This window comes from Sturnira hondurensis, unplaced genomic scaffold (genome assembly GCF_014824575.4).
Source record: "Sturnira hondurensis isolate 20B ecotype Veracruz unplaced genomic scaffold, ASM1482457v3 Scaffold0014384, whole genome shotgun sequence".
NCBI lineage: Eukaryota > Metazoa > Chordata > Mammalia > Chiroptera > Phyllostomidae > Sturnira > Sturnira hondurensis.
The window spans coordinates 6,074,832-6,097,811 of NW_028087015.1; the positions used below are offsets into that span (position 1 = coordinate 6,074,832).

Below are 22,980 nucleotides of genomic sequence, written 5' to 3' on the forward strand. Positions count from 1 at the left end.
GGGAGATGATCAGAGGTCACCCCACACAACCATACTCCAAAGCTGAAATTCATTCATAAAAGGCATTTTTAAAACACGGGTTTTCAACTCAAACTTTAAAAATACACATTATAAATCATAGCTATAAATACAATTTAAAATCCTGGCCACTGTGAAAGACACTCTAGAATGTAGCAAGAGACCATAAACCTAAGATGAACCGTTTTTAGGTTCATCTTCTTTCAAGATGATGCATCACAGGCAGTATTAATGTTACAGAGGAGTTCCTGCCAGATAGGTTGTATCTGGCTCCACAGTTTACCAGCCTATGTGACCTTAAGCAAAAGTTACCTGTGCCTTTTTCCTATGCTTCAGTTTTCTCATCAGTAAGATTAGAAAACAGAATTACCTCACAGGGCTGTTAAGAAATATAAAATACTTGGAACAGTATCTGGCACATGGTTAATTACGATGAAAGTATTAACTGCTATTATTACTATTAGTAAATTTTGTTGCAGCAGTATTAGGAGGCTCACCATAAATCATTTTCAGCTCACTGAAGTACCAAACCAAAAAGGCCTTTAAAATTAGAGAGGTTACTAAGTTTTGAAGCTACATCAATTACGTAAATGAAGTGTATCTAGAGGTTACGTGTGTGCCATTTATTGGTGAGAGGACACTGACAACAATAATAAAAATTACACAACAGGTCAAATACAAACACTACCAGGTAAGTTTTCATAACCATATCAAATTTCAGAGCAGTCCAATTTCTTATTGAGTGGGTGTTCATTCCTGTTGTTCTGCACAAGCACTTTAAACTTTCAGTAAATTCATTATTACATGGGTATATGCATATTTTCATGTACATTCACATAATATAGTTACATACAGTTAGCAATCATAACTACCTTTTCTTTAACTTAAATCTCATTTCATAACATCTCTACAATTTCTAAAAATGTCTATAAATATTTCACATTACCATGTATTTAGTATGCTAGAATCACTGCTTTAACTGAAGCCATTAGAATGTGGCCTAAAATTAAAATGCTATCCAGAAATACTTTCATAACATTCAAAAAAATGTTAGCAAATAATCTAACCATCCAGTCAATTTATATCCTAGAATATTTTTCTGATTTCTGAGACTTACCAAACATTTGCAGCAAATTAAGACACAGCCAAGTAATGGAAAAGCAAACACAAAATTAACTTTGCAAATTACTCAACATGTCTGCGTCTCAGTTTTCTCACCAGTAAAATGGAAGAAGCTGGAATTGAGATTATCTTTTCATCTAGAAAATCTACAAGTCAGTAATAGCTATCATGCAAAATTTCATAAAAACAGTTTTGTCATCTGTTAGCATTTTATTTTAAGAAGAAATGGAATAGTGCATCTATAGGTAGAGGTCACTGAAATATACTCAAATGACATCTGGGTTCATTTGTTTCCTTTTCTGCTCATTTGTGACATCAAATTAGTTACAAATATATAAATATATATGCATATGCATTAGCTAACATAAAACTAATAATTATTCAGGAATTCCACAAGTATACAAAATAGCATAGGCTTAATAACAGTTTGCTTCCTATCAGCTGAAAGTCAGTCTTTCAAAATGAAAAGCAGATTTTGCACTGCATTCTCTCCAAAGCTTGCTTTAGCTACCCTTTTCAGATGAAAAAAAATAAAGGAGTCGTCCTATTTTTAAAGAATTGAAAACCACGTACAAAGCATATTCTCGGCAGAACACTAGGCAATGAAAGCAAAAACTGGAAAGATACTCATATTTTTTAAACAAATATAACCAACACACTTTATTTTTGAGACTCTGGCCAGGATTGAGAAAAAAAAGAGTCCCACTTTTCATGGGACAAGACTACGTAACATTTTTTCCCAAATTATCATTTGATACTTATTCCTCAGAAGGAGATAGTCTCTTCTCATCCACTTAAAGGAGGAAACAGCTCATGTTTTCTAATTTACAGTAACACCTAAACATTTAGTTAGATATGTCAAAAAATTAATAAACCAAGAAAATTAAATTAGGCTTTTTTGTTCTGAAAAAGCACCATTCTTAAAATTGTATCATAGTTATCTGAAAGGTAACTAAAAATAGTTTCGTAAATTCCAGGTAGTTCATTACCATTTAAAAAATAGTAGCCTATAATCTGCTTTGTTTCTAAAATGTTTATACTTACCTACAATCTGCTTTCTTTTCTAGGATATTTGTCCTCTTAAAATAACAGCTGAAGGTCAAAAACAGTTCAGGTTTAATGATTACCCTATAAAAACATTTAACACTCGAGTTTGTTCTATCATATATATACATAAGTAAGCTTCTTAGAGTAACAAACTCATTTTGCATCACTGAAGAAAATTTTTCTAACACAAAAATATAAATCATGTAAGGATGTAGGATTAGTATAGATCCAATCGTGTAATTTTTAAAAGGGATAGCTTTCTTAAAAGAAGATATTTTAAAAACCCTTTTAAACATTATCTATTTCTCATACAAAATCCTAATTTTGTTTTGTGTAGAGGTTTTTTGCTTTTAAAATGATAGTCACAAATAAGGAAACTATTTCAAAGCCAAATAAAATTGAATGTTCATTGGATCTTCAGAAAGTGAACACACACATGCACACACAGGAATATAAATGAACTAAAAAGACAAGAATAATGTTTCTAAGATTTGTGTTACAAAAATGTAAGCTTCTAGTTTTACGAAAAACCCAACCATAAGTCAGCCGTAAAACGAAAAGTAAACCCCCCACAAAACCTTGCCCATTCGCTTAACTGCCCTTCTCCAGAAATACCCACTATTCAATGTTTCAAACAGAAGTCACAGCATATTATATGAACAATTGTTTCAAAATAAAATATTCAGGTCACCTTTGCTTGTCGGCCGTATGTATAAATCTACTTCAAGTTTTTCCATGGTTGCATAGTATTCCATGAGTACTTCTTAATCAATTCCCTTCTGATAGAAGTGTAGATGATTCCAAGCTTTTCAGTATTGCAAACCACACAGCAATGAGCATTGCTCACTGTACGGAACACCTCTGTGCACTAATGTTAGTATATCTACAGTATAAATTCCTAGAAACGACAAAGAAATATTGCCAAACAGCAGGAAAGCAGCATCCTCTCCTCCCACCTCCTCCATCCATTCTGACTGAGTACTGCCTACCCGTCTTGTTAGTCTTCATCAATGTGAGAAGGAAAGCATGTTATTTTTACTTATGTCTCTTTATAAGGGAGGCATGTTATCATGTCTCTTTGTGAAGTGAGGTACATTTAATCATGTGCATTTTTCTGTGAACATGTTACCCGTTTTCTCCTGGGTTTATTTATTCATCTCTTTTTTTTTAAAGAATTTTTTGGAGTTCTCTGTCAGCCTTTGGTCAAACATGCTAGACATATTTGCCCCAGTTAGCTGTTTAACTTGGTTTATCATGTATTCAGTCCTGCAGCAATTTTTAGGCATTTGATACAACTGCATTTATGTACTTTTATTTATAATTCAAATTTTAGCTCATATTACAAAATTTTCCCCAGGCAAAGTATTGGGGAAATTTTTGTATGTGACTTCTAAACCATCACTTAAATGACATCAATAATATTTATATACAAGCATCTTCAACAACAGCTCCCATATATTGTCATTTAACAAATATAAGCCAACTACCCTTCATCTAAAACTTTCTATAGCCCTGGCTGGCGTAGCTCAGTGGATTGAGCACAGGCCTTCGAACCAGAGGATCACAGTTCGATTCCCAGTCAGGGCACATTCCTGGGTTGCAGGCCAGTTCCCTGCAGGCCAACTCCCAGCAGGGGATGTGCAAAAGGCAACCATACATTGATGTTTCTCTCCCTCTCTCCTTCCCCTCTAAAGATAAATAAATAAATTAATTTAAAAAAAAAACTTTCTATAATCAACTGATTCAACTGATGGAGAGCTCTGCATCAATTAAATACTGATTACAACTACCACACCAGAAGTTTATTTCCTCTGAATGTCTTCTTAAAATCTAGGACCTGAAAAATAACTACCAAGTATGTTCAATTTCCAGTAAGTCTCAATTCTGTCCCTCAATCCTTAAATAATCTTCAACAGCGTAAATGTAAAATAAAGTTTAAGAACTAGATTTTCCCTATTGTAGCCATAATTTAGTCATCTCTACAAAAGTCAGTGAATACTTCCTATAGAAACTTGTAATCTTGCAATACCAGAAAATTGCTTATGATGCTATCAACACTGTACTTTGTTCTTTCTCATTTAAAGTTCTGAAGCAAAAAAAAAAAAAGAGTTCTACCTCAAATCACAAAATTATAAAATAAGCCTCTTGAGTTAGGATACCAATTCAAACCACCACTTAGAGCTAAATTAGATGTGTAATCTAGCCACTCTCCATCAAAAAAAAAAAAATCTGGTCATACGTTTTCTATCTCAGAGAGTCAGCTCCCAGGCATTAACAGCCTTCCCTCCCTAAGCTGACTGGCACAAGGAACACAACTTGGAAGTTAAGAAAATCAGCAGAACTGGGTCTAGGGCAGGAAATATTTTCCTAAATTTCTGCAGCTTAGCATGAATGCATTTCCTAAGAAGTGGTCAACTCTTCACAACTGTAAGAAACATCATCCTACCTCACGAGAACCAATGCCAACTCCATTCAGTGGTCTCCTTCCCTTTCCGGGACTATTCAAAAAGTTACTATTTTCTTTTACAACTCACCCAGGCCTCTTCACTGATGAAAGCAGGCAAAGCCCACGCTGTGTGTCTGTCTCCCAGAGAAGACTGCATCTTTTATTTATCACTTTGGCTTTATTTTCACAATGAATTCCTGGTTTAAATGCAATCAGCCAAGAAACCCTCCCTGTGTGCTCTCCTGTCATTCCTCACTGCTCGCAAGCAGAATCAAGCACAGAAGGGGAAGAAAAACCTCAACCTTGCCAGCCAAGCCATAAAAATTCGCAAACTCTAGTTGGTTATATTGAGAACCCATAGATGCCTTTCAACCCATTCAACCCAGCAGAAAACAAGAAAAAACTTGAAAGAATGTTAATTAGATCTTTTTTAAAAAGGTAGCCTCAAAAGTTGAACCCCCTTCAAGACAGAAGGAAAGGGTGCTGAACCTAGAAAAGGCAACACTGGAGGATGCCTTTGGAAATAAATGACCATGCAGAAAATCACATTCGCAGGCTGTATTACATTTCAAATTAACCAGATACGATAAAACAAATCTGATTTCTCTCTTGGGGCTCCTGTGCAGACCCCCACCTAACTCCTAAAGATAAAAATAAAAAGGCCTGAGTACGGAAAGAATTAAAAATCAAAGACTGATGCTTCCAAACCTCTTCACATTCGTTAGGTACCCTATTCACCGATACAATTTAAAGTACAGAGCAACAGAGGAGTGAGTAGAAAATATGCCATTTGCAATCAAGAGAAAAATATGGGGAGAGGATACTTTTCCTAATAAGCATTGTCCTTTTCTGTCAGCTTAAATATCCCCATCGCTATGGCTGAAAAAGCTATCTGCACAGGAGGAGAAAAAATAAATCCCTTGGGTGGGGTTAGGGTGGGGAGACAGGGAAAGCTTTTAAACTCGGTATTTGAGAAAACTCTCAAGGTCTGTCAAAGAAAGGAGAGCTGTACAGCTTTAAATCACAAGTCCTCTCTAGCCTTTGTCAAATTTCTTCTACTTTACAAGCCCTGAAAAGAAATAGAGACTCTTTTGTTTGGTTTCCCCTTTTCGAAGGGTGACAGAAAACTGAAAGGGGCACAAATAAACCTGAAAATCAGAACAAAGTGAGGGGTCATGCCCGACTGCCCGGCGGCCGCGGCAGGAGGGACGCGGGAGCGGCCGCGGAGCCCCTCGGCCTCGCGCTCCTGCAGCCGCCGTCAGCGAGCGTAAAGCCCGTAACTGCTCCCCCGCTCGCACCGAGCACCCGGCCACCCAGCGCACACTAAACTCAGGCGGCAACAGCCCCCGGGCACCTCCGCGGCCCCAAAGAAAAGGGAAGCGCAAGCCGCTCCTTCCAAGGCTCGCGCCATTTAATTCGGGGTGTCCTGGGGGCAAGAGATCCCTCGGGAGAAGAGTACAGCCCACTGTCCCCTCCCTCCAGCGCTGCTCTCAAACAGGATAAATGAAGAGAGAAAGAGACATTTAAATCCCCGAGCGGGCGGCGGAGCTTCCTCGGGCCAGACCAGACGCCGCAGCGACCCTGGAGCGTCGCTGCTGCCAGCCCGTCGAAGCCCTAACAGGAGCGGCCGCCAAGTGGCACGAAAATGTACTCCCCTCCCCTCAAAACGAAGAAGCGAGGAAGGGAAAGAGGAGAAAGAGGGGCGAACGACAGACAAGAGGAAAGAAGAGGGAGAGCGTAGCCCAGCCGCCGGCTCGGCACCGACCGGCATTGTCTGTGCGGCCCGCGCCCCCTCCCCCGCCCCGCACAGCCCCGCCACACACCCTATGCCAGAGCCCGGCAGTCCGCCGGCGCCTTTGTCCACATCCAACCCCCCTAGAAGCGAGCAGCTCTCCAGGATGCGCTCCTCGGGAGGTGGGCGGGGAACGGAGCGTGTCCCCAGCACCCGACACCCACCCCGCCGACCCCGCCGCGGGGCGCGTCCTGCTGATTCATTTCCCACTCGCGCTGGCCCGTCCGGGGAGACAGGGGGCGGGGAGGAGCGGGAAGGAAATGGGCGCTCCGCTCGAGACGACCGTCCGTGCGAGTAAGGGCACCGGCCAGGGGTACCGGCGCACGCCGGGCTGAGGAGCTGACCGAAGGAAAGGGGGCACGCACCCCGCCCCCGAGAGACTGACGGACTGACCGACCGGCCCAGGGCTGCCCCGTGACTCACCGACTTGCAGGACGTTGTCGACGCAGCCACTCTCCAAGAGCGCGATGCCCCGGCGAAAAGGAAGCCGTGTCTCCTCGCCACCGTCCGTCGCCCCGGCGGCCCCCACCGACGGGACCCCGGCCCCGGCGGCCGAGGTGGCGGCTGGCGAAGACGAGGAGCTGCCGCTGCCCGCGCCGCCCGCACCACCGCCCGCGCCGCCGGGGCCGCCGCTGTCGTCGCCGGGGCCGCCCGCGGCGCCGCTGCCGGTGTTGAAGGACGAGTACATGCAGATCTCCCGCTCGCTGCGGGGAAAGGACCAGTAGACGATGCGGCGCTGCACCGGCTCCGGGATGCGCTCAAAGCGCTCCTCCACGCGCTGAAACGGCCACTTCTCCGCCACCTTGCGCGCCGCGATGTCCAGCAGCGACTCGGGGCTCTGGGTCTTGCCCGGCGGCAGCAACCCCAGCGCCGCGCCGCCCCCGCACACCGCCCCAGCCCCACCGCCCACCCGCGGGCCCGGCCGACAGACAGAGCTGTAGCCGCCACCCGCTCCGCCGCCGCCGCTGCTGCCGCCGCCGACACCGCCGCCGCCCGGCCGGCAGCACAGCCGTTTCGCGGGAGGAGGCTGCTGTCCGCGCTCCGCCATGACCGCGCCGCTTCTAACCCAACAGCGGAAGTGCCGGGACCCTATAAACGGCACAAGGAAGCGCGACACGCACACGCTGCCGCGACGCCACGCTGCCATCTAGGGCCCGCCGCTCCTTGTACGGGCACAAGAGGTGGGGCCTCCACCGTGACGTCAAGGCTGAGGCGGGGTATCAATAGGGGGAACCTAGGGCCAGGGGCGTGGCCTATGCAAATCGCTGGGCAGAAACATAAATAGAGCGCTCGGCTGACACGGGGATAGCGGGGGTGGCGGGGTTGGGTGCCGGTGGGTTGTGAGAATGTCAGGCTTCCGTGACGCGGTGGGGCGGGACTCAGGTGGGGTTCCCGCGGGAGGGGGCGGGCCTCAGGACCTGGCCAAAGTGGGTGGATCTCTGTGCCCCCTTCCACTCAAGTTCCCCTTCCAATTCTCTACCTCCTTCTGGTGTCCCGCGAGTGAGGGCGCGCCTCGTGGGTCGCTGCGGGGATGGAAGGGAAAATGTGGGGGGATGAGACCAGAGATGAGTCCGGGCTAAGTGAGGGGCGGGGCCGGCGGGCCGAGGCCCCACCCCCCCAGTCAGAACTAGCCCGCCGGGGAAAAAGCCTCTGGGCGGAGGAGGCGCTTTCAAAACAAAGAAATGCGGCGTGGTGCCCAGGGGACGGGGGTGGAGAGGAAGGCGGAGGAGGTGCGGCTGTAGTCGCCGGGCTGTCCGCTTCCCCTCCAACTAGCTCGGGGAAACTCCCCCCCACTGCCAGCCCGGGCTGCGGCGGCGCGGGGGAAGAAGGCGGAGGCTGCGCTCGGAGGCGGTTTTCCAGTTCACTTTTGTAGACGTGGGTGAGGAAGGAGAGCCCCCGCTCCGCTGCCCAGTTTGGCTTCAGCGCACGCAGTCCCAAGTCCGCTCAGTCCCGGGGCCTACGCTGCTGGCCGAGCTTGCCAAGGTATCCGAAAACGGGCATAACGCTCGAAACCTACCCCGCAGCTGGGCTACACGCCTTCTGAGCGGGCCGCGGCCGCCTTGCCCTCGCGCTCCGTCATCTCAGCGAGGAGCTGGGGAACCTGACCCAGCCTTAAACTCCCCTGCGGCCGTGCCGCCGAGACCCTCCTCCCCGGCCCAGTGGAGGATACCCCCGAGTAGTGGATTTAGCAAACACACCTTTGTGAGTACGCGCGCCACGGGGAGCGCGCGCACACGCCCCACGAGCGCGCTCGCATAGCCCAGCCGGCTGCAGACGGCGCGCCCGGGACGTTCGGCGGAGGACAGCGGCTGGGAGCGCTGTCTGTGCGCCCTTAGACCAGCGGCCCGACTTGGCGCCGGGTGCGGGACTGCGGAGAGCCGAGGAGTTCCCGGCCTCGCGCAGCGTTCTCTGGCGCCCTGTCGGCACCCGAACAGCTCGTCCTCCATGGGATAGGCAAGCAGTGGGGAGCAGGCGGACGAAAGCGAGTGAAGAGCGCTGCTCGCTGGCGCGAGGGCGCTGGCGAAGGAGAAGAAGCGAGTACAGAGCTGAACCAGGAACCCTGCGGACATTGTTCCTTGCGCTCCGCGGAGTTCGGTCAAATCTGGGTCCAAGCCACGAACCTAATTAGCACGTTAGAGACATCTTTACCCTTTGCCCTACCTTCTGTTTTTACTGTAAACCGTGTTACTGATACTATCGCTATTGTAGAAGATAAACTATCTCCTTTGGCACTTTCGCACCTATTCAGGTTATTGGCTGACACCTGCATTCCTCGTTGCTTGAATTTAAAGAGATAGAGCGCTTCCGAGTTTTAAAGAAAATCTCCCACTCATGGCCGAGGTGGGAGACCTCGAGCTCCAGCTCTTGGCTCTTCCTCTTGTTAGGCCTTAACAAAGCCTGGAGGTCCCAGAGGGACTGAACACTGGCAGACTTTTCATAGCTGCCTTACTTGTTAGGAAAATTTTGGTGACATTATGTTTTTGTAGATTCCTCTGGTGTTTTTCTGGGCACCTCCTCAATGCTTAGGAAAAGGCCTGGGCAGAAAACTGGAAGAATATCTCTATGGCAGATGGACCTCTTAAAAAGAAAAGTTTTTAAGTTTTTTAAAAATATAGATGATAGGAATACAAAATAAGTTGAAAAGTAAAACACTGTCCTCAAATACAGTCATGATAGGGCTTAAGTTTGTATACTACTGTGTAGATTTCCAAGCATTTTCATACATATATACCCATTGAATCGCTTACACTGGAAAGTTAAAGATGACAAAATTGGTGCCCCAAGACAGGGTAAGTAACTCATTCAGGGTCATAGAAAGTGTTGATAGAAACTAATTCATGCTTAAAAGGAAAATAGACACCTTTGGAAGTGTTGATAGAAGAAATTAATTCATGCTTAAAAGTCAAAGTTATGTTTCCAATATCCTTTGGAACCCAAGAGACTGGATTTAAGACTTTGTCCTACCTTGGAACATATCCAAAGTTATGGTTCCAATATCCTTTGGAACCCAAGAGACTGGATTTAAGACTTTGTCCTACCTTGGAAGCATTTAATTTATCGTGAAGACAAATCCAAAGCCACCAGCTCAGCCTGACCTAGTTTTCCCTCTGCATTCTCTTGCACTGAGACCACTCTCTCCCTTTTTAAGGGTATTACTTCCTTGGGTTTCCCTGACACTCTCCTATCCCTCCAATTCCTCCAGTTTCTCTTTCTCTGCCTCGTTTTTTGGGTTTCTCTTCTTCCAGACAGCGTAATGCTGGGATACCCAACCAGGTGGCAACCAAAGCTCACCTGAGCTCTGCCTCCTGTTCCCTCCCCCACTCACCCACCTCATTCCACGTCTTCCACAAACCCGGTGCCAAAAAGGTTGGGGACCACTGATTTAATGTACACCCTGCACTACAATCTAGTATGGTCCTCTTCTCCATTTTTGCTGACCTACCCCTTGGAGAGCACCCCCGATTTTTCACTCCCAGCCTTAGTCTCTGCTTCAGCTCAGTTATTTCTTCCTGATGGCAAGCTTCCTTTTCTATTGCCAGAAGAGTACGACGCACTCATACCCAAAGTACCACCTTTCCATGGAAACCAGGTTCCTTCCCTTAGATTGTTAATACTGTTGCCACCTATTCATAAGCACTCAACCTTTATTCCTATTTGCCTTTGCAAGTCCCAAATAGGTTTAGTTGCTGTGTTGTCTGTCCCAGCCCCTCTCAGGCTCTATTATTTCTCCTCTCTCTGCAGAGCCTCCTCACTAGTATGTCTGTATAACCTTTCCTCCTCCATATCCTCCCCCACCCAGCTGCTGTGCTTCCTAAAGTGTGATGGTGTCATCCTTTTTGCTCAAGTGCCTTTAAATGGCTCCCTGCTGCCTACTGGAAAAAAGTCCAAACTCAAATATGATCTTGACCAAACCCAACTTTCCAGCCTCATCTCACACCAAAACCCTACAGAACTTGCAGTTCCCCAACAGGAATTTTGTTCATCCCTACAGGACTTCTCCCAGTACCCCAGAAGTCATTCCCACTTTTCTTCTCTGTGTATTTGCTCAGGAGAACCCTGCTGCCTGTAATGTGTCTTCCTTGCAACATGTCAAATTCCTTGCAACATGTCAAATTCCTGCCCTGTCAGATTCCAAAGACTTGCTCAGATTTCACTTCTGAGAAAACCCACCTGGTTGTGTGATCTCCCTCTCCTGGAGCTCCTCTGCCACGTTGGGTGTTTCCTGTAACATTTATACCGTTCTGCCTAGCATTATGGTTATGTTTGTGCTTGCCTGAGCCATCTGTCTCCTCTCTCTTCCCTGGTTAGCTACTCTCTGAGAGTTGGGATTATGCCTCAGCCATCTCTGTAGTCCCAAGTGCCCTGCACTGCACTGCTAGGCTTCTGTCTTCCCAGAGGTCAGCTACATCCATGAGGCAAAGGAGAAGTGACTTTATGTTCTTGTTGGCTAGTATTTGTGCCACCTCTCACTTTTGGAGTATTTACAATGTTTTTTTTTCTGGTGCTCATAGAAATCATTACTAAATTACTTAAAATTACTCTTATAGGCCCCTACTCCAGGGACCAAATCAGGGCTAAATGCCTCTGGTTATGCTCCCATGTTTACCATTAGGCAGTGGTAGGAAATCAAAGTACAGAATGTCTACAGCTTTCCGAATGCAGTGACTCGTCATATCACACCATACCACATCACATTGGCCCATGTAGTCAAGAGCTAGGCTTTCAAGCAGACTTCATAAACATCGACTTCCAGGACTCCATAAACTGATGGCTGCAGGGAAGAGAGACACACCTCCCCCTGCACCTGGCATGTTGCAGTTGGATGCATGAATGAGTAGATGGGTGGGTGGATGGATGGATAAATGGATGGATGGATGGCAAAGGACTATTTGAGAGGGGCAGTGGAGTCCTGTTCAGAGATCTATCATGGCTCCTTCACTTGCCTTTAATTTGAAAATGAAAAGTTTGAATTGAATTCAACAGATATTATCAAATTCCTGGAGCAGTAGTTTTGAGAGAGAACCCCTGAGGATTATTCCCCAGAGCATAATGCACACAAATTTGGAATTGGGAACCAGAAATTGACACACACTCCCCACATGAATCTTCTTTACACTCAAGTCTGAAAAATACACTTTGGTGGTAAGAACTTCACACAGTCCCAGTACTTAGGAGGAGGCATACAGAAAGAAAACAAATAACATTGCCTCATCATTATTGCTAGTCACCTAAGCTAATTAAGAGAATAATTTGACATTAATAAGATTCCAAGACACGAGAATTGGATTAGGTCTAAGGGACCTCAAGTTATTTGAAGATGGACACACAGTTATGCCCATTTCCATGCTCTTCTTCATACTAGGACATACTTTTTAATGTTACGACCAAAGCCAATTATGTTCCCTGGGCTATAATTAATTGTTTCAAGAGAAAGAAAAGCCTACAACAGTACAGTTAATTTGTTGAGGCATTATTCTTCCCTCCCGTTGAATGACAGAGAATTCTAATCTATGTGGTTAAAAATAAGTAAAAATTATAGATGACACTTCATCAAGGCCAAATGTCCAATAACATGGAAAAGTGCTATGAGAATCTTCATGGTCAATCATTTCCACCAAGCAGATTCTTAGGCAAAATAAGAAGTGAACACAGAACCTAGAACTGATCAATTTAAAACAATTGCTCCATCTTTGAAGAGGGGGAAACATTTGATCCATTTCAACTTTGTTAAATTCTAGAGAGTCAAACCACTAATATTTTACTATTAATATTTTTAAGAAAGTGGGTACATACAGTGTTAGGCCCTTTCTTTACAAACAGTAACTCCTTTGGTGCCCCAGTAACCAACACCCCATAAGAAATAAATGAAGAGACAGAAACTCAGAGAAATTTGCCAAATATTTTTCAGCTCTCTTCTGGCCAAGCAGAGATTTGAGGTTAGTCTGTCTAATAATAAATGCAAAATTTTCTCCATTATCCATTATTTGGCAGATCAAAAAATTGCCCTGACTACTTGTTAAAATATATAGATTTCCTTTATCTCTCCTCTGCAGAAAGAATTAGAATAGGCAAAATTAGGAAGCGTCATAATTTGACGCCATATTATCATTAACCCACTGTTTTATTCCTTAAGACATACTCATCTAGAATTTGCTGTAATTATAGAAAGTGTACTCAGCCACTGATCAACCAACCAATTTTTTTCCATATTACTAAGAAACTGTATCCTGTTAAAATGGAAGCCTTTAAAATTACAATTGAGACTCCGGCCAAAATGGAGGTATAGATAGATACACTTTGCCTCCTTGCACAACCAAGAGAAGAACAACAATAAATTTAAAAATGAAAAATAACCAGAACTGCCAGAAAACTGAACTGTATTGATGTCTGACAACCAAGGAGTTAAAGAATAAACATTCATCCAGACTGGTAGGAGGGGCAGTGATGGGCAGCTGGGGTGGACAGGACTACCAGCAAGGTGGTAGCTGGTGGACTGGGTAGTCCCACATTTTCCTGTAGATAAACCGGGGGGAACAATGGGAAAGTGAGACAGACCATGCAACCCAGGATTCCAGCATGAGAACCTTCTCAAAACCTCTGACTGAAAAAACCTGTGGGGTTGAGATGGAGGAAGAAACTCCCAGCCTCACAAAGAGAGTTCGGTGGAGAGACCCAAGGGTCCTAGAATGTACACAAATCCACCCACCCAGGAATCAGCACCAGAAGAACTCACTTTGCTTGTGGGTAGCAGGGGAAATAACTGAAAGCCAGCCAAGAGCCAAGCAAGTAGGATTATTTCTTCTCTGCCCTCCCCCACATATAGCACCAAGATGCAGTTATGTGGGTTGCCCCACCCTGGCCAGTACTTAAGGCTCTGCCCCTTACAATGTAACAGGTACACCAAGACAAGGAAATATGTCCCAATGAAGGAACATATCAAAGCTCCAAATATAGAACTAAGCCACGAAGGAATAGCCAACGTATCAGATGCAGAGTTCAAAATACTGGTGATCAAGATGCTCACAGAAATGGTTGAGTATAGTTGTAAAATAAAGGAAGAAGTGAAAGCTATACAAAGTGAAATAAAAAAAATTATACAGGGAACCAATAGTGAAGGGAAGGAAACTAGGACTCAAATCAATGACTTGGAGCAGAAGGAAGAAATAAACATTCAACCAGAATAGAATGAAGAAACAAGAACTGAAAAAAAAATGAGGAAAGGCTTAGGAACCTCGGGGACAACTTTAATTGTTCCAACATCTGAATTGTGGGGGTGCCAAAGGAGAAGAGGAAGGGTAAGAAATCGAAAACTTACTTGAATAAATAATGAAAGAGAACTTCCCCAATCAGGCAAAGGAAATAGACTAAGCTCAGAGAATCCCAAAGAAGTTGGACCTAAGGAAACATACACCAAGGCACATCATAATTAAGTTACCCAAGATTAAAGATAAGGATAAAATCTTAAAAGCAGCAAGAGAAAAACAGAGTGTTACCTACAAAGGCATTCCCATAAGACTGTCCCCCGATTTCTTAAAAGAAACCTTGCACGCAAGAAGGGGCTGGAAAGAAATAATCAAAGTCATGAAAGGCAAGGACCTACATTCAAGGTAAACTCTATCCAGCAAAGCTACCATTTAGAATGGAAGGGCAGATAAAGTGCTTCTCAGGTACAGTCAAGTTAGAGAAGTTCATCATCACCAAGACCTTCTTGTATGAAACATTAAAGGGACTTATCTAAGAAAAAAATGGTGATCAAAAATATGAACAGTAAAATGACAGCACTCTCACAACTACCAACAATTTAACCTAAAAACAAAACAAAAATAAACTGAGCAAACAACTAGAACAGGAACAGAATCACAGTAATCAAGATTACAGGAAGGCTTATTGGTGGGGAGGGGGAGGGGAGAACTGGGGAAAAAGTACAGGGAATAAGAAGCATAAATGATAGGTACAAAATAGACAGGGAGAGGTTAAGAATAGTATGGGAAGTATGGACATTTTGATGATGTTAATTCTTCCAATCCATGAACACAGTATATGTTTCCATTTCTTTGTGTCTTCCTTGATTTCTTTCTTCAGTGTTGTGTAATTTTCTGCATACAGGTCTTTTACCTCCTTGGTTAGGTTTAGTCCTAGGTATTTTATTTTTCTTTTTGCTATATCAAAATGCCTTTGATTTCTGGATATTGACTTTGTATCCCACTGTTTTGCCAAATTCATTTATTAAGTTGAGCAGTTTGGGGGTGGAGTCTATGGGATTTTCCATGTATACTGTCTCTTTCTCAGAAAACTAAAAATGGATCTGCCTTTTGACCCAACAATTCCTCTGCTAGGATTATATCCTAAGAACCCTGAAATACCAACCCAAAAGAACTTATGCACCCTAATGTTCATAGCAGCACAATTTACAATAGCCAAGTACTGGAAGCAACCTAGGTGCCCATCACCTAGGTGGATGAGTGGATCCCAAAACTATGGTATATTTACACAATGGAATTCTATGCAACAGAAAGAAAGAAGGAGCTCCTACCCTTTGCAACAGCATGGATGGAACTGGAAAGCATTATGCTGAGTGAAATAAGCCAGGAGGTGAAAGATAAATACCATATGATCTCACCTTTAACAGGAAGCTAAACAACAAAACAAACAAGCAAGCAAAATATAACCAAAGACACTGAAATAGAGAACAGGCTGACAGGGCCCAGAGGGGAGATGGGGGGGAATTTCAGGGGAAAAGGGAAAGAAGGATTTACAGGAACAAATATAAAGGACACATGGACAAAATCTAAGGGGGGTAGAAATGGGAGAGAGGTGGGGAGCACTGGGGGGTGAGCCGGGATGAGAGTAAAAGACAGAAAACTGTTCTTGAACAACAATTAAAATAAATAAATTAAAAACAATCAGGACAAAAAAAAGAATTGTATGGGAAATGAAAAAGCCAAAGAACTTATATATCTGACCCATGGACGTGAGCTAAGGTGGGGAAAATGCTGGTGGGAGTGGGAGTGCAGGGAGGAGGGGAATGAAAGGGAAAGAAATGGGACAGCTATAATAGCATAATGAAAAGTATATTTAAAAAATAAAGGTATTATCTACAATTTTGAAAAATAAATCATTATGTCTCACACATATTAAAAAAGCAGGCTGGCAATTTGCTTCAAAATAAGGTTGCTTCAGATTTTGTAATTTGGAGAGGTAAAGGTGTTTGTTTTTTGTAAGTACCGGATAACTTACTCTTACTAATTTTAGAAAAATATTTTAGTGTAAATATAGTCTGTGTACAATTTCAGTATTGTGAAAACTAGCAGACTAGTATCATTCTGCTATTCATTTCAATCCAAAGTGCAGTGGTGAAGGTTTCATAAAATGGAAATTATCTCAGAACCAGAACGTTTAACACACCTCCAAACAAGCTTAGAACAGCGTAATACTAAAAGAAATAGGAAATGCCACATTTAATTATAGCTTTTAGTCTTCCCCCTTTAAATAACTAACTTCTAAGTATTTTGTTAAGTTTGCCACAAGATTGACAGAAGAATACTATTTAATTGGGTAACATGAAAAAATATATTTTCATACTTTTTACCTCTGGCAAATGGGGAAAAACCCTTTCATTTTTAACTGAAAAAATAGCACTATGGAAGGATCCTTATGGAGAACATTAACAATTTGCTCAAAATAGCATCACTCTTTTGCAGGTATCTCTGACAGGTAAGATGGCACATGAAAAACACATATAAGAAATTAAATATTACAGTGTGAACATATTCTCTAGGGAGACAAAAGATGCTCTGACATGTATGGAGAATATGTTTGCAGAAAATGTCATTCCCCCAAATCATGTAAAAATATATAGCATGAGAATTTTCCAAAGGGATCAAATAGTATTTTGTTTATTCTTGTCCTCATCTGGAGGAAGTAAAGATGTACAAGTCAGACAAACACATAACTTTAGAGGGCACCTTATCCTAGACAACTTTAGGGGGAACCTTATCCTAGATAAAGAGCACATGCATTTAAGAGACAAGCATGGAAAATAGAGTTTAAAATGCAAAAGCCAAATTCTTTTTTTAAATTTTATTTTTCATTTAAATGTTTCTTTTTAATTTAATCTTTATTGTATTTTTTCCATTACCATTAGTCCCCTTGTACCCCATGCCCTCCAGCAATCACCACACTCTTGTCTAGGTCCATGAGCCCTTTTTCCTATTTACTTAATCCCTCCAGCCCATAACCCACCCCTGCCTTCGCCCCTCCCTTCCCCTCAAGGCCTTCTTTTTTGCTCTATCCCTGTACCCCTTTACTGCTCCCCCAAGAGCTGTCATCCTGCTCTCCATCTATGAGTCTGTCTCTGTTTTGCTTGTTAGATCAGTTTGTTCATTAGATTCCACATGTAAGTGAAATCATATGGTATTTGTCTTTCTGACTGGCTTATTTCACTTAGCATAATGTTCTCTAGGTCCATCCATACTGTTGCAAAGGGTAAAATTTTCTTCTTTTTTAGAGCCGAGTACAATTCCATTGTGTAAATGTCCCATAGTTGTTTTATCCACTCATCTACTAATGGACACTTAGGCTGCTTCCATATTTTGGCCATTGTAAATAATGCTGCAATGAGCATAGGGATGCTTATGTTCTTTCAAATTACTGTTCTGGGTTCATTCAGATACATTCCCAGAAGTGACATTGCGTGGTCAAAAGGAAGATCCATTTTTATTTTTTGAGGTATCTCCATACTGCTTTCCACAGTGGCTGCACCAGTCTGATCCCAACAACAGTGCAAAAGGGTTCCCCTTTCTCCATATCCTCACCAGCACTTATGGTTTGTTGATTTATTAATGGTAACCATTCTGACAGGTGTGAGATGGTATCTCATTGTGGTTTAATTTGCATTCTCTGGTGATTAGTGACATTGAGCATGTTTTCATATGTCTATTGGCCCTCTGTATGCCCTCTTTGGAGAAGTGTCTATTCAGGTCCTTTGCCTACTTTTAAATTGGGTTGTTTGGGGTTTTTTTGGTGCTGAGTTTTATAAGTACTTTATATGTTTTGGATATTAACCCCTTGTCAAATTTATTGGTGAATATGTTCTCCCATTCTGTGGTTTGTCTTTTTATTTTGTTGATGATTTATTTTGCTGTACTAAAACTTTTTAGTTTGATGTAGTCTTATTTATTTTTTCTTTTGTTTCCCTTGCTGAGGGAGATATATCTGATAAAAAATTTGTACAGGTAGTGTCCAAGATTTTGCTGCCCATGTTTTTTTCTAAGATTTTTATGGCTTAGAGTCTTACGTTTAAGTCTTTTCTTGTGTGTCGTGTAAGAAGGTGATCTAGTATCATTTTTCTGCATCTCTGTCTGATTTTATTGAATCGGCACCATTTATTGAATAAATTATCATTAGCCCATTGTATGTGTGTGCTTCCTCTGTTGAATATTAATTGACAACAAAGGCGCGGGTTTACTTCTGGACTCTCTATTATGTTCCTTTGATCCATGTGTCTGTATTTGTGCCACTACCAGGCTCTTTTTTTCTTACTATCGTCTTATAGTGTAGTTTTACATTAGGTACTGTGATTCTTCCAACTTCGTTCTTCATTCTCAGCATTGCTGTTGCTATGTGGGGCCTTTTGTCATTCCATATAAATTTTTGAAATATTTGTTCTAGTTCTATGAAATATGTCACTGGAATCTTGAGAGGAATTGTGCTGAATCTATAGATTATTCTGGGTAGTATGGACATTGTAATGGTGCTAATTCTTCCTACCCATGAACACGGTATGCACTTCCACTTATTTGTATCTTCTTCTTGAAAGCCAAATTCCATGTACTTATTAAGGGCACTTATCACCTACTACATTTTTAAGTATTCAAGAACTTATTCCTCATCAAGAATAACATTCTGACAATTCAGATATGAAAGTGCCACATCCAATGACTTGGTTCAGATCCAGAATTAGATAACCTGAGAAGACGAAGCAGTCTCCGCAAAATCTGGTGCATCAGGTATTTCTTCTACCTGCAAATCTACGTTAACACCCTCACAGGACCACACAACAGTAAAACTATGGTTACACAGAAACTCTGTAAGAGCCAGCTGACTAAATAATTTCCAAAACAACGGATCTACTTTTCAACTAAAAATCCTTCTAAAAAGTTTAGCCTTGTAAGCTAGAAATCTTTCTAAACCATGACACACTTCATTGACTTCTTAAACATAAGGTCTCCTTACAGACAAATGATGCCCTCAAGATGTACTTAGGCATACAAGAGGATTGTCCATAACTAGAAGCCCCACATGGCTTTCATTCTTTTCTTCCTTCCTTCCTTTGTTTTGTATTCAAGTTTTTTTGTTTTTATGTGTATTTTCCTTTGTTTCTTTTTTAAAAAATTTTGTCCCTTCTGCAATTGTGCCTGTCCCCTGTTACTTTTACTTTTTGTCATATACCACTTGTCCCATCTCCCTTTCTGAATTACCACTTCCCATCTCCGGTGACCTTAGAACCCGGAAATTGTTACAATTGTGTGTAAGATTTAAAAAAAAAACAAAAAGCTAAGTTTTTAATGAGGACCTCCCATCTGGTTAAAATCTGCATAGTCTTTGTCACATTTATTTTGACTTTTTGCAGATTTTTCTGCATCCCAGCTAGATCCCAGATAAAGAGGCAATTATCAGATGGTGAAACTCTGACTTCTTAAAAATATTTTATTTATTTATTTTTAGAGAGAAGGGTAGGGGAGGAGAGAGTGGGAGAGAAATATCAATGTGTGGTTGCCCCTCATGTGTCCCCTGCTGGGGACATGGCCTGCAACCCAGGCATGTGCCCTAACTGGGAATTGAACCGGCAACCCTTTGCTTCATAGGCCCGTGCTCAATCCACTGAGCTACACCAGCCAGGGCAAAACTCTGACTTCTGAAGGGTTAATATAAGATGATAATTGAAATTCATGATGATGACTCTGAGGTGCCTACTGAATAATCATACATGAAATAATATATCTTGAATATGATTTAGATTTAAAGTATTTCATACAATTACAATAATTTGAAACCTGATGGTTCACATCTGGAATTATGGCAACATTCCGATAAGTTTCCGATGAACCAGAAGCTGCCATTCCTGTGTCACACAAGAAGGGCCTGTCATACATTCCTATTATAGCCTGAGTTCACCCCAGAGTGAGGATGGATAACAACCTTAACAAACCCACCCCGTAAGACTCAAGGCTGCTCATTGGGAATGACCTGGAGTCCGCTCACCTCCCCAGTTGTCCTTGCCCGAAGTTCATTCCCCTCACTCTCTGGGGTAAGACTGATTCAGGCAGCTCAGGCCTGCTTTCGGATCCTTGAACACTTACTTTCCCAGAGAGCCTGTGTCCAAGGGTTCCCACTGCCTGGAATGCTCTCACTCCCTGGCCCTGCCATCACGGCCTAATCTCCTCCCACTCAGCTTAAACATACTTCCTTAGGAAGGACCGGCTGCTCTTACCTGTCAGCTCTGCCTATTACACACTCTAGTGGTTACATGCACATCTCCTAGGAGCCCTTATCAGAGCTGTAATTTTTCATTTAGTTGTGTGTAGGACAGATTACCTAGAAAATAGTAGGTGCTCAATAAATATTTGTTTACTTCATGGAAGGGAGGGAGCAAGGGCACTTCAGCCAGACTTGCCTCCTCATTGTGGTTAACATTAAGTCTTGCCAGGAGAGCAATTTCCAACATCTTACCCTCACTTGATTGCTTCCAAGGCCCGTGGGTCTCTCCTTTCCTTTCAAGAAAAGAATAAAATTGACTCAATGAACATTCAGTAGCACAGTGTGAAGCTATTACTGCTACATTCTGAAAATCATTGCATTATTCCAAGCAAAGAAATAAGAAAACCTTACCAAATTTCAAAAAGTTTGTCACACTGTTATACATGCTGCCTATAACGTTTGTCTTTTGTTTGGGGTTTTTTTTGTCATTTTTTTTTCTGGCTTTCATCTCCAGTATCTTTCAAGTTTTGGCAATTTTGAGTCTTGTAGTTAGCACGGAAATAAGAAGCAATAATATCTAAAGATTAAGAGGGGACCTGGCTGGTGTAGCTCAGTGGATTGAGCGCGGGCCTGTGAACCACTCGATTGCGGTCCGATTCCCAGTCAGGCCACACGCCTGGGTTGCAGGCCAGTTCCCAGCAGGGGATGCATGAGAGGCAACCATACAATGATGTTTCCCTTCCTTTCTCCTTCCCTTCCTCTCTAAAGATAAGTAAATAAAATATTTTTAAAAAATAAAATAAAGATTAAGAGGGGAAAAATATCCACTATATTGAGGTTCTAGAGTTTTTCTTCGTTGATAATATTTGTGAATTCTGTATCATCAGTAAGAATTTAAAAGAAGTTAGTTACCGAAAGATGCCAGATGGGGGGATGAGGGAGAGAATGGGTGAAGAGGTGAAGGGATTAAGTACAAATAGGTACTTACAAAATAGCCATGGGGATGTAAGTACAGTATAGGAAATGGAGTAGCCAAATACGCATGACCCATGGACATGAACAATAGTGAGGGGGGTTGCCTGAGGTAGTTGGGGTGCTGGGTGGAGGGAGGCAAAGGGGGGAAAATCAGGACAACTGTAATAGAATAATCAATAAAATATAATTCAAAAAAAGAATTTATCTTTGTGCCTATAATGTGTGAGACATTGTTCAATGCCAGGAGTGCCTTCACCTCCAAATTGTTACACTAAAGATAAACAAACATATCCTATCCTAGATGTAGGTGGTCAGGCTTATCCTTTTGTCAAATTCAAATTATTGAGCATAAACCATTAGCTCTAAGTGAGAACCTCTCCCTTTTCCCTCTAGGAATATTCATAACACGTTCGATACCTTACATAGCTCTTCTGACATGTCGAAAACATGGGTTACAAAGAACCGTACTGTACACTATGTCAATTTTATTTTTTTCTTTCTCTATTTCACAGTTAGATAAAAATTTCTTAACTTTCCCAGCAAGAAAGAAACATCTGATCTTGCTTTTTTTGTTGTTCCCTAGCATTAGTAGTTGATTATTGCTCATACCCATAGAAAGCTTGACCAGTGAAACTGAAAAAGGAAGAAAATCGTCTGTCTCCTTAATAAGCAAATGTCCACAATTTTAGAGCCTATGTGCCTGTGTATGGTTATATAAGAGTTGGTTTTAAACACATTATATAATATCCTGAATTGTAATTTTCCACATCTCATATCACCCGAAAGTTTCCAAGTTCCCTGAAGGACAGATATGGAAGATTCTAACACCAGCTGCTAGTGGGTTTCTGTGTGGAAGTCCAGCCTGCTGCCTCTCCCTCTTCACCCCAGCACATCAGAGACCCTGGCGGACCACTCCCCAATGCACTTCCCCACCCCACTTTGACTACTTTTTTTTGCCTGTACTTCTGGCTTTAGGAGTATTCAGAGGTGATTTAGGTAAGTTTGAAAAAGGCCAAGTCTCTAAAAATTTATAATTCAAACAGAGATTTGGTTCTTTTGGACCTTCAGGAGTTCCTTTGAAAAAAAATATCGATATCCCCTGGAGGGCTAAAACTTGAAATCATTATCAATTTATAATTGCAAGGGATTAGTTAAACTGACTGGGTGGCAATGGCTTCCCCACCCCCACGGAAAATTAAACTTAGGACAGGCCTTGCAGGGTGGTGCTAATAGGCAACAGGATGCTGGGGTGGGGGTCGGGGCTGCTGAATGAACTTCAGCAATTTTACAATGTTATCTTGGCTTTCAGTCTCTTGGATTCACGTGGTTATCCCTGAAGTTCTCTTTTTTTTCTCCCTCCTTGTTCCACCTTTGCCCTCTTGCCTAGGTTTATCTCTGTATATGCATTGTATCTGTGTAGGCAAATATCTGCACGTGTCCTCGGGTCTTTCTTTGTGGTGACACCAAACTGTCTAGCTGTGTCACCATAAAAAAATTAATTCAGATGACTTGCTGGATGATTTAGGTATTTTCAGCTTCATTAACAGCTAATCACCACACAATGGATTACTCAACCAGGGTGTGAAGCGTGCCTCCAAGG

General features: G+C 42.7%; 1 protein-coding gene across 1 annotated transcript in view; it reads right to left on the reverse strand.

The window, feature by feature from the left end:
• The window catches only part of ZSWIM6 (zinc finger SWIM-type containing 6), a 187,818-nt gene extending 180,339 nt beyond the window's left edge, over positions 1-7,479 (reverse strand). The window contains exon 1 of the mRNA XM_037062888.1: positions 6,849-7,479. Within this exon, the coding sequence (XP_036918783.1) occupies positions 6,849-7,473 (625 nt within the window). The 5' untranslated portion in view covers positions 7,474-7,479. The remainder of the gene's footprint in view (positions 1-6,848) is intronic.
• Between the last annotated feature and the right edge of the window lie 15,501 nt (positions 7,480-22,980).